This window comes from Eubalaena glacialis, chromosome 7 (assembly GCF_028564815.1).
Source record: "Eubalaena glacialis isolate mEubGla1 chromosome 7, mEubGla1.1.hap2.+ XY, whole genome shotgun sequence".
In the NCBI taxonomy this organism is placed as follows: domain Eukaryota; kingdom Metazoa; phylum Chordata; class Mammalia; order Artiodactyla; family Balaenidae; genus Eubalaena; species Eubalaena glacialis.
In genome coordinates this window covers 63,359,864-63,372,630 of record NC_083722.1, presented here as the reverse complement: position 1 = coordinate 63,372,630, position 12,767 = coordinate 63,359,864, and the positions used below count along the sequence as shown (strand labels likewise).

Here is a 12,767-nt window from a genome sequence, read left to right as displayed (position 1 = left end):
AACTTTCCTGATTCCAAATCCAGATCTAAGGGACCACTGGTATATAAACACAGAGAACTACAAAAAAAGGGATTTCACAAGATAAGAACACATAGGAAGTCTGCTAGAAAGAGTGAGGATGAGATAAGATTGAAGGAAGGTCCCAGGGCTGTCCTATAATAACTCATCCAGAGATATTATGAAGATTTAAATGAAAGGAATAATTTTCAGGCAAAATACAAGTTAACAAACCTGATTCATGTCAGTTTAGGAAAAGAGAATAGAATAAAAAAATACAAAAATGTTTTCAAATTTTATTTTAAAATAGGTGCCAGTTTTAGATATTGTCCCATTTTTTTCAAACATTCAAAGTGGAGATCTGGGTTCTACAAACTGTTCACAGAACAAAAACCAAAAAGAAACAAACAAAAACATCCATGTATGTCTTCCCAAATAATTTTTTTAAACTTGGCATATCCTTAAAAATAATATCTGACCAAGGACACAAAATGACAGAGAACAATCTTTCTTATGTATATAGATGTAAAAATAATAAAGTACTGGCAATGAAAACCTAGCAGTTTATTAAAAGAAAATCCCCATGGTCAAGTGGGACCTTTTCCAGGAATGTAAGAAGAGTTTAATTTAGGCTATCTATTAATATAATCCATCACATAAAGAGGCCAAAGGACAAAAAAAAAAAAAATGACATGATTACTTTGATACTTGCCAAAAAGTCATTTGAAACAATTCCACATCCATTCCTGGTGGAAATTCTTAGTAAGCTAAGAACATTACCCAAATTTACATAAGAAACACTGTCTCAGTTTAATTGCAAACAGAGTGGGAAGTCTGGAATTTGTGTAGAAGGAGGACTTAAGAAATGATTTAGTTGGAAATGGATTTGTCTTAAAGTTAAATTTGCAAACTACCACCTGATGTTTCTCAGGCTGAATGTGTAAATTTTAAGTGGCTTGCAGAGTAACTTGAGATACAAGAGATCTAAGAGTACCCCTTAGTACCAACACTGTACAATATACACCTATACGCAATGTACACTTACAGCAAAACTTAGGTAGCACTTAAAGTTAGGTACTAGCCCAATACCTCCACTGATACTTACTGTATTTTGGGATATCTACTGCAATAATATTCTGTCCCTACCTACCCCACTCCCCTAACCCCCAAAAGAGATAATTATAGTTAGAGAGGCAAAATTATTTTTGTAGATACTATGATAATCTAATAATAATAGCTAACATTGACTCACTATGTGCCACGCACTGTGTTAGGCACTCAGGATACACTCATTAACCTAACCCTAATGACAGTGCTGCAAAAGACCATTAGTATGCTCATTTTACAGAAAGAACAGTGAGGCTCAGGAAAGTGAAGGACAGGGAAGCTCATTAAGTGGCATCCCAAAGCCGTACATTGGGATTTGAACACAGCTGCTTCTGACTCCAGAGCCCACAATGAATCAGTAAGCAACACTGTACTTCTTTATTAATGAATAAGAAATGGAATCTAAAAGACCTTAGATTACAAAATTAATATAAAACTAGTATAAAATATCCAGGAAATAGTTAACAGAGGATTGGGCAAAAGTATTTGAAGAAAATTACTAAGCGTTTATGAGTGGCACAGAAGACGTTTCAATAACTAAAGATATATACTATGTTCCTGGATGAGAAATCCCACTATATGTAAAGATTTTGCTGAAACGATCTTAAAAGTTTCATGCAATTCTTCTCAAAATATTATACTTATAACTTGATGGAAAATCAAAACGGTGAGTGCAGTTAAATAAATACATTTCCAGGAAGGTACCTGTATTATCAATTATCAGTCTATTATAAAGCTACAGTAATTAAAACATTATAATTGTAATGTCAAAGTAGAGTGTAGTAATAAATGCAAAATCATTAGAATATAACAGATGACTGTAAAAGACAACCTAGTACATATTACCATTTATTACATAATAGATCCAACATTTCAAATCAGTGTAAAAATGAATTGTTCAACAAGTGGTTTTTTCATTCAGAAAAAATTAAAGTTCTTCGTTACCACATAACAACATAAATTCAGGATGGATTAAAGTGATAAAAGTAAAAAGTATATAATAAGGAGCTAGAGAAACACACAGATTAATATTTATTTGCTCCCAGGCTGGGGAAGACCTTTCTAAATATAAATGGGAAAAAGAAGCCATAGCTAAATAAATTTGAGACATTTAACAACATAAAAAAATAATCTTCCATGTTGAAAATGTGATAAAATTGAAAAACAAATTTCAATCTGGGAAAACGTTAGCAGCATATATGAAAGATTGTGGTTTTAATATTTATAAAGAATTTTTAAAAAATCAATAGGAAATAAATGCTCTATTAAAATAGATGAATATATAATTCACAAAAGAAAAATATTTTTAATATAAAAATAACACTTTCTAGTGAATAAATATAACTAAAACAATAAAACATTTCAATACACCTTTGCCCTTCAAATTTGCTGATAAAAGGCTATAAATCTAAAAATAACAAAAATAACTAACAGAAAAGAAAACAACTCAAAAAACAGGCAAAGGCCTTGAATGGACATTTCTCCAAAGAAGATATACAAATGACCAATAAGCACATGAAATGATTCTCAACAACACTAATCAGTAGGGAAATGCAAGCAAAAGCCACAAGGAGATAGCATCTCACACCCACTAGGATAAAAAAAACCCCAGAAAATAACTAGTGTTGGTGAGGATGTAGAGAAATTGGAATCCTGTTCATTCCTGGTGGGAATCTAAAATGGTACAGCCATTGTGAAAAACAGTATGGTGAATCCTCAAAAAATTAAAGATAGAATTACCATATAATCCAGCAACCTCACTTCTGGCTATATACCTAAAGGAAATGAAAGCAGGGACTTGAACATATATTTGTACACCCAAGTTCATAGCAGCATTATTCACAATAGTCCATTGATGGATGAATCGATAAAGAAATGTGGTATATACATACAATGGAATATTATTCAGCCTTAAAAAAAGAAGGAAATTCTGACTTATACCACAACATGGATGGACCTGGAAGATTTATGTTAAGTGAGATAAGCCACTTACAAAGGGACAAACATTAAATGATTCATCATATATGAGGTACCTAGAGTTAGTCAAATTCATAGAATCAGAAAGTAGAATAGTAGTGGTTGCCAGGAGCTGGAAAAAGTAGGAGATGGGGAATAACTGTTTAATGGGTACAGAACTTCAGTTTGGGAAGACGAAAAAGTTCTAAAGATGGTGACGGTTATACAACAATATGAATGTATTTAATGCCACAGAAAACTACATTTAAAATGTAACCATTTAAAAATTAGTAAGAAGGTACATTTTATGTTATGTGTATTTTAACTCAAAAAAAAAATCCTAGGGAGATTGAATTTTACTGCCTACATATAGTTCAGATCTGAAAAGAAAGAATGAACAAGAAAGAAATTTCTCACCAATTCAGGTTGATGAGAAAGAAAATCTTAGTATAGACATAAGGTGGACAATAAACAAACAAATATTTCCTTGGGAATTCATAATCACAGATCTGCCTTCACATAGATTTGGGGCTTAAATTTATACAACACAACTTGGTCTGAGAATCCCCAAACTGAAAAAAAGTAACAAAGAATTAGGTTCTCAAGTAACGATGCCTTGGGGCACTTGGTGGAAGCAATCTCTGTACAGTGGACTCTATTACTGGAAGAACTAATAGTATGAGGATGTCCATTCTCTCCAAATGGATTTGTAGATTTAATGCAACCCCAGTGAAAATCCTAGCAGGTGTTTCTGTGGAAATTGATTAGCTGATTCTAAAATGCATAATGCAAATGTCAAGGGCCCAAAATAACCAAAACAGTTTTGAAAGAGCAAGGCAAAGCCAGAAGTCTTACTCTGCCAGATATCAAAACTTTTTAATAAAGCCATTATATTTAAGACAGTGCTGTGCTGTTACAAGGACAGACAAATAGACCAATGGGGCAGAGCAGCAACCTCCACATAAATCAAAAATATAGCCATCCAATTTATGGCAAAGGTGGCAGTGCAGTGTCGTAATGAATCTTGACCCCTACCTCACACCCACAGCAATTTCAAATGGATTACAGACTTATGTGTGAAAGGCTAAGCAATAACATTTCTAAGAAATACTAGGAGATATTCTAGGAGAATACTTTCATGCCTTTGGGGTAGGCAAAGATTTCATAAGGAGAACACAAAAAGCACTAACAACCATAAGTGAGAAAATTAATAATTTGACTACATTCAATAAGAATTTCTGTTAAGAAAAGAAAAGCCACAGGATAGAAGAATATATCTGCAACACATTTATCTTTAAAAGTACTTGGATCTAGAATATGTAAAGAATTCATATAAATTTTTTAAAATGACATATAAGCTAATAGGAAAATAGACAAAAGATTTGAATAACTACTTCACAAGAAGACATTCAAATGCCCCAAAGCATAAAAACTGCTTAATTCGGGAATTCCCTGGCAGTCCAGTGGTTAAGACTCTGCCCTCCCAATGCAGGCGAGAAGGGTTTGATCCCTGGTCAGGGAACTAAGATCCCGCATGAGGCGTGGCCAAAAACAAAACAAAACAAAACAAAAAAACTGCTTAATTCATTAGTCATTGGGGACATACAAGTTAAAACCACAGCACAATACCACTAATCACCTATGAGAATGGCTGAACTGAGAAATATAGACAATACCAAATGTTGGTGGGATGAGGATCAGATGGAACTCTTATACATTGTCGGTGGGATTACGAATTGGTACAGATGCTTTGGAAAGTTGACAATATCTACTAACACTGAACTTATGTACACCCTACAGCCGAGCAATGTTGCTCCTAGGTATACACCCAACAGAGGCGCCACAAGGAATATGTATAAGGATGGTCAAAGTGGTATAACTTCTAGCAGCCAAAACCAAGAAACAATCCAAATGTCCACCATCAATAGAGTGGTTAAATAGTGGTCTATTCACACAGTGGAATTCTATATAGCAATGAAAACGAAAACTATTGCTACATGCAATGGTATAAATGAATCTCACAACATAATGCTAAGTGAAAGAAGCCAAGCATAAAAGAGTACATACTGTATGATTCCATTTATATAAAGGAAGGTTAATTTATGTTGTTAGAAGTCAAAATATTATTTACCTTTGGGAAGGCAGTGACAGAAAAGGGTATGAGGGAGATTCTGGGGTGCTGATAACATTCTATTTCTTTTTTTTTTTTTAGTAATCTTTTATTTATTTATTTATTTTTATATTTATTTTTGGCTGTGTTGGGTCTTCGTTTCTGTGCGAGGGCTTTCTCTAGTTGCGGCAAGCGGGGGCCACTCTTCATCGCGGTGCGCGGGCCTCTTCACTATCGCGGCCTCTCTTGTTGCGGAGCACAGTCTCCAGACGCACAGGCTCAGTAGTTGTTGCTCACGGGCCTAGTTGCTCCGTGGCATGTGGGATCTTCCCAGATCAGGGCTCGAACCCGTGTCCCCTGCATTGGCAGGCAGATTCTCAACCACTGCGCCACCAGGGAAGCCCCATTCTATTTCTTGATTTTTGTTTTGGTTACATACTGATCAATAATTTATTTTTTGAAAATTCATTGATCTGTAATCTTGTGTGCACTGTTTGGTATGATGTTACACTTCAAAGTTTACAAGAAAAAAAAGCTATGATAGGGCTTCCCTGGTGGCGCAGTGGTTAAGAATCCGCCTGCCAATGCAGGGGGCACAGGTTCGAGCCCTGGTCCGGGAAGAGCCCACATGCCGCGGAGCAACTAAGCCTGTGCGTCACAACTATTGAGCCTGCGCTCTAGAGCCCGTGAGCCACAACTACTGAAGCCCACGTGCCTAGAGCCCATGCTCCGCAACAAGAGAAGCAACCACAATGAGAAGCCCGCGCACTGCAATGAAGAGTAGCCCCCCACTCGCCGCAACTAGAGAAAGCCCGCGTACAGCAACCAAGACCCAACACAGCCAATAAATAAAAATAAAATAAATAATAAAAATAAAAATTCTAAAAAAAAAAAGCTATGATAGATCTTTCTAGAGAGTGCTGTGTCAGTGAGAATAAAAGACCTTCAAAAAAAAAGACCTTCAAAGTGTTTATATCCAGACCTAGCAATTTTACTTCCCATGAAACGAATCAGAAAAATATTCAAATGTTGATGTATCAGGAAGCCTGTTTAAATACTGATATTTTTTTAAAGCTTGAAAGCTGAGAAAGAATCTAGATGTACCATCAGAAGAGACTGACGAAATAGATATGGTACAACAATGACATATACCATCTTTAATACTTATCTAAGAATACAAGAAAACTGTTTATGTACAACATTAGGTAGAAGAAAAAACACAAGGTGCATTTATGTATACATTATTTCAATTTTGTTTCAAGCGTGTGTGTGTGTGTGTGTAAAAGGAAACCTGAAAGAAATACAGCAAAAAAACCTAACAATACTTATGTCTAGGTCATTTTGTGATAAATGAGTTTTTATATATTCTGTGCTTTCCAGTTTTCTACATTTAGTGATTATTACTTTTATAATCATGAAAATAACTTAATAAGGACATAGTCAACCTTATAAATCCAGCTGTATCTGAGCAACGCTTAGATTCTTTGGCAATGTGGAGGAAACAGCAGGTTACTTTTGCCAGAACCATTTCTTTGGATTGAAGTATAAATGGGAAGTGAAGAAGAAGAGAAAGTAAATACAAATGATTCCAAGTATCTTGGCTGGAAGGGAAAATATCTTGCTTTCTTTGACGTTCTGTAATTCTTTTAGTCTAGACCAGTATTTCTCAAACTTGGCTGTACAATGAAATCACTAAGGAAGCTTTATAAAAATGCTGATTGCTGGGACCTTCACTCACAGATTTCAATTTAATAGGTCTATAGCCTATGGTCTGGACTCGCCAGGGAATTTGAATGCAAGGCCAAGGTTCCATTCTCTTTCTTCTCCCCTGAGTAGAAGTTAAATTCCTTATCAATAATAGCTTCATATATATGTAATGGGTGAGCTGGCCACAAAGTAGGCAGTCAATAAATAGCTGCTGATTGATGGACACAGAAACCTTTCCGGGAGATGCAGGGCACATCTTCATGGTTAGGAATTGCTTCTCGATAGCTTAGAAGGTGGTCCAGATTCAGAGAGAACCATCCACGAATGAGGGGACACGGTCCATGGCTCCAGTGGTGCCCTAGGTGGCTTATACCAACCTTTCAAAATCAAAGTCACATGCTGGTGAGTCTATGGCTAATCTTCTTGGGGATGCAACATAGCTAAGATGAAACCTCACTGCAGTCAACAGTATAACTGAAAGTGCAAAGGGAGGAAAACTCAGTTATACTATTGGAACGTCATATTTGATTATTGAAATTCTTCCAATGATGACATTTGTGATTGGTCAGTGACAGAATCATCTAATTTGAAGCAGGAAGGGAAAGTAAACAATGCTTTATGCTTACAAATGCTTTCAACATATTGGGTGTTTTACGTATTCTCAGGCTTTACGAAAAGCCACGCCAATTGGGGATTAGCATCCCCATTCTAGATTTTAGGAAGCCGAGACTCAGAGAGGTTAGGCAGCTTGCCCATGGACACAAAGATGGCAACTGATAAGAAGAGATTTGATCTCTTGTTTATTTGACCTCAAAACCTATAATCCCTTCATATCATCAAAATGTGACTTTGTGTCATATAAGTGATGGCAAAGGGCATCCATACAAAACTTCATGTGACACCTTAGTAAGATTTCTACGTTGTCAATAAGTTAGTAGGAGAAAAGACATTCATTGCAATAAGGGATGCTGAAACATGAAATTTTTCTTAGTATTCAATGGTCTTTGTCAAGCACTTAGAAAATAAATTAGATTGTGGTCTTTCTGGGATAGTTAGTGGAAAGATACAGGGGTGAGGTTCATTAGTGGCTTTCAAACTCTTTCAACTTGACTAATTTTATGAAAAACAAAACTACATAAACTAGATTATGACTTGTGCTTACCGGAATTTACTCTGAGGAAATTGTGCTGGGGTATCCAAGGTCCAAGACGGGGTTCTTAGACTATTGGCAGTAACTACCTGTGTGATCTTAGGCAAGTCACTACCTCTCTCTGGGCCTCGATTTACTCGACAGAGAAAAAGAAAGGGAGGGGATATTTAAATAACCTTTGAAGGCTAAAAACACTTTATTGAGCTGGTATAAACTATGGATCCTTTCCCCAGACAATACACATATACATGTACACGAGCAATTTTGAAAGTTCTGGTTGTTCACAGATATTCCAAAGACAATTTGTGGACCTCCAAAGAATATACTGACCCTTGATTTAAAACACCTGGAGTATGTGAAAATGGGATTGTAGTCATGTTTACAAAAAGAGCCCTTATTCTTTAGAGATGCATCTGGAAATATTTACGAATGAAATGCTTTGATGTCTGGAACTTGCTTTAAAATGATCCAGTGTGCATGGGGAGGGGTGGGGGTAGTGCTGGGGGTAACAGATGAAACAAGGTCGTCCATGAATTGATAATTGGTGAAGCCAGGTGATTAGGTACATGATGGTTCTTTATCGTATTTTCTCTACTTTGGTGTGTGTTGAAATTTTCCATAAATTTACACAATAAAAATTATCCATAATTTTACAAATACCCAGAATAGATCATCTCCAGTGTTTCCAATTCTAATATTCTATGATTTAGCATTCCAAAGAATCTGCAGAAATGGACTTCCGGAAACATTTTACGTGCTCAGGGCATTGAATCATTATCATTCTTCTCTAATGGACCCTCTAGACCAAAGGGTTTGCTGTGGCCCGGTTTTCCAGATGGTTCTGTGATATTCCATTTAATCACTTCCGTAAATATACTTTTAGGGAAAGAGTAGCAAAATCAAATGCAAAGAAGCTGTATAAGAACTGGGCTTTAATCATTTCACGTGATAATGTGGCTCAATTTATTTTCAAAGATTTCTTAAGATGAGAAGACCAAAATACGGTTGCAAATGGCTTTTAGTGGCATATAAAATACTTGGTTAGGATGTTAGGTGAAACAGTACAGGATGTAAAACAGTACACAGGCATGAGAGACGGCTGCAGGTGGTTGACAACTTGTCCTCCAGAGCCATGCTGTCTGGGTCCCTGTCCTTGCTGTGTCACTCAACTAACTATACAATCATGGGGGAAGCCACCTAACCTTTCTGAGTTCCCGCTTCCCTATCCATAAAACAGAAATAACAGCACAGTCTCCCTCACAGGGTTATCATGAAGGGTCAAGTTGTGCCTGACAGACCAGGCACTCAGTAGATGCTCACTATTGTTCTCTCAACTGTGTAAATACAAAAATCAATGAAAAGAGGCAAATATACAATCAAGATATCAGTAGTTGTCCCTGAACTGTGACCAGTGGGGAATTTTAAAAATTTTTTTTCAGGACTTTTCAAATTTCCACAGAGCATTTGTTACTCTTATCATGAGAGAAAAAAGTTATTTTAAAAATGTGTAGTGAAACCTAACAATCAAAACAAATGAACATATATAACCAAACAGAAACGGACTCACAGATACAGAGAATAAAGTAGTGATTGCCAGAGGGGAGGGAGGTGGGGGGAATGAGTGAATGAGGTGAAGGGGATTAAGAGGTACAAACTACTAGCTATAAAATAAGCAAGTCACAGGGATGCAATGTACAGCACAGGGAATGTAGTTAATAATATTATACTAACTTTGCATGATGACTAATCTATAAAGACATTGAATCGCTAGGTTGTACACCTGAAACTAATACAATACTGTAAGTCAACTAGGCTTTAATAAAATAAAAGAAAAAACTAATTTTAAAAGTCTTTCTTGAGAAAGTTTACTGTCCAGAGGGGCTGGACCATTCTGTCCCACACAGTATTTTGACAAACAAACCACTTCAGAGGAGAGTAAGATGGGATGACTACATGTCCACATTCTCCTACCAGACGCTCATCCTCAGGGTGGAGGATCCTTGTTAACGCCAATAAGCTTTCAAATGTGGCACTGCCAGTGCAGAATAAATACAGCCTGCCTCTACTTCTGTTTCATGCCATCCTAATGTTCCCTTACCATACCCCCTCCACATCCGCAGTTTAGCCTTTTTGAGAAGCATGGGCCCCTTGGAGAGTATCAAAAACACTATGCCCCCCCCAAAATTTCACCTTCAGGCACACCATTTTGCATTCAATTTCTTGGGGTTCATGGGCCCCCCACAGCCCATCTCCACTGATTAAGAACACCTAAGCCATGACAGCAAATTTAGGAATGTATAAATACACTTTGAGAAAAATTGACGTGTGCAGATCCGAAACCATTAACCAGATAAGTTGGTGGATAATGACGGGTATTACATATGTAGGTTTTGCTTTGCCAAAGAATTTACATTAGGATATCTATAAATAGCAAGCCCATACAGTGTGTTTGAACTGTGCTGCTGTATAAGCAAATCCTAAGCGCTTTCCAGAACATACCTACTGCAGAGCAACAGGCCCAATTCAAAAAGTTGAATACTAGTTTCACTCTTGAGTTTAGCTGCATTCATTTACAGTATTCTAGATCACCTCTGAAGTGGCCACTACCCCATATCACTTAGGTGAATGAAGGTCAATGATGCACAATGATGAGACAGCCAGAAACTTCTGGTCGGAGGGGTAACGGTCCATGTGTATGGGTTGTGAGATGGATTTGGAGTGAATTATCTATGGTGAGATGGATCCCATCTCCTTATCTCAGGAAGGAAAAGGGTAAACATGGATCGAGTCCTTACACTGTACTGGGATGTATAGTCCTTACACTGTACTTACTATGCCTCACAATGATTCTGGAAGGTGGGGTTTTGCTCCCATTTCCAACTGCGTTTTAGAAAAGTTGACACACATATTTCAGGTGAGAAATTTATCAAAAAAATAAAATAAAGATAATGCAAAGCTCTCTGCCTTGGATTAGCATCTCTGATGGTTAACTTTTGAAGGCTGGGGTACACACAGTGGGCAACATCACTTAAACTGAGAGCCACTTAGCTGTGCTTTTGATCCTGCTGATTTGTCAATGGCTTCCAGGGATGTGTGTGAAGGGAGATAAGGATGGGACTCTTCTTTGCCCCATCTGACCTGCCCTCCAGACTGGCATCCTCCTTTCCTTCATTCCTATACAGGAACTGCCCCACATTCCAAAGACATCCAGGGAACGCAAAAGGAGATCTGGATAAAGAGCCAGGAGCCCTGCCCTTAAAAAATCCATATAACTACAAACTCCATCTTATGGTTTTCACTCCCGGCTGAGATGCCATTTGGCATCGCACAGCTAGCAGCTGCATTTTACTTTATCCTCTTCCAAGATTTCCAAACATGTGCCTGGCACCCACGAGAGTTTCAGAGGAAGTGTACCAGTGACAGAAGTGCTGCGGGGTTGGTTTTGTGTATGTCAGTGTAACTCTCATGAAAGCAAGTGTAAGTCCAAGGATTAACTTCCACAAGAGGAACATCAACTTTCCCGAGAACGCGTCATTTCCCTAGTTTTTCTGAAATGAGCTGTATCTGAGCCCTGTTAAGCAAACGGTCTCAGACCTTTGGGATACAGGCAAACCTCTGCTGGTCCGCAAGTGCCCCAGCTTTTCTGGAGGAGTATCCCTGGGCTGTTTGTCCCTCAGCCTTCAGAAGCCACCTAATACCTACACGCGCTTTGGGTACATGCAGGTTCAAAGCACAGAACCACGCCATCACCACCCAAGAAAGCTATCTGAACCCGGAGTCAACTGAATTAAGGGTGCTCGCAGGGTGGAAGCCCTGCGCAAAGCCCCCGGGCTGTGTGGGCAAGAAAGCTGGGTCTCCAGGGATGTGGTCCAGCATCGCTATCAGCGAGTCCTGCCGTACATTCAAGTCTCAAGGGAGGTACAGTCCTTGAGAAGCACTGGGGACGCGTCTCAGACTCTGGCGCCAGCGCCAGTAGGGAGGAAACAAAGGTGGACAGAGGAGAGAAGGAGAGTGAGTTTGTATCCTCTTGGGGCAAGCGTGCGCGGTACCTTGGATTCCTGGCTGCCGGTGGATGCAGGAGAGGGCGGTTGTTCGGCGTTCGTCGTCTCCTTGGGCAGCCCGTCCACGCCGTCCTCGCGGGCGCCGCTCGGGGGGATCATCTTGGCGGCGCGGGAAAGGTGTTGGGCTCCCGGAGGAAGAGCGAGGCTAGCCTCCCTGCGGCGCGCCCTCCCCGCCGCGGGCCGGCTTGCTCAGCTCCGGAGGCCGGGGACTCCCATCCTCGCCGAGGCGCCGACGCGTCCTCCTCCGGCCTCGCCCCCGCCCCGGCCCTGCCCACCTCCCCGGCACCCCCGCGGGCAGGGGGAAAGCGCGCCGCCCCACCGCGCCCGCTGCCACCTCGCGGGGGACCGCACAGTCGTGACTGGGCTTGGGCTGGCCCGCCCCCCGGAGAAGAGGGGCGGGAGGTGGCTCCGGGGCGGGGCTGCGCGGGCCCCCGCGGGGAGCAGCGGGGCAAAAGTGGGCAGCGCCCTCGGGAGGCCCTCCGGGGAGGCTGGGCGCGCACAGCACGGTCGGGGAGATGCTTTAGGAAGTAGACGGAAAATTCAGACCAAACGCCCGAATGAATGATCCAGCCGGAGAGACCACCTGCAGCAACTCCCTCCTGCACCCTGATGAAACATCGACTCTCAGGGAGCCGGTGACTTAGCCAAGTTATTTATAGGGTTCAGTGACGGAGGAAGC

General features: G+C 39.8%; 1 protein-coding gene across 1 annotated transcript in view; it reads right to left on the bottom strand.

The window, feature by feature from the left end:
• The window catches only part of STAC (SH3 and cysteine rich domain), a 111,999-nt gene extending 99,596 nt beyond the window's left edge, over positions 1-12,403 (bottom strand). Inside the window, exon 1 of the mRNA XM_061195245.1 lies at positions 12,077-12,403. Coding sequence (XP_061051228.1) covers positions 12,077-12,187 — 111 coding nt within the window. The 5' untranslated portion in view covers positions 12,188-12,403. The remainder of the gene's footprint in view (positions 1-12,076) is intronic.
• Positions 12,404-12,767: the final 364 nt, after the last annotated feature.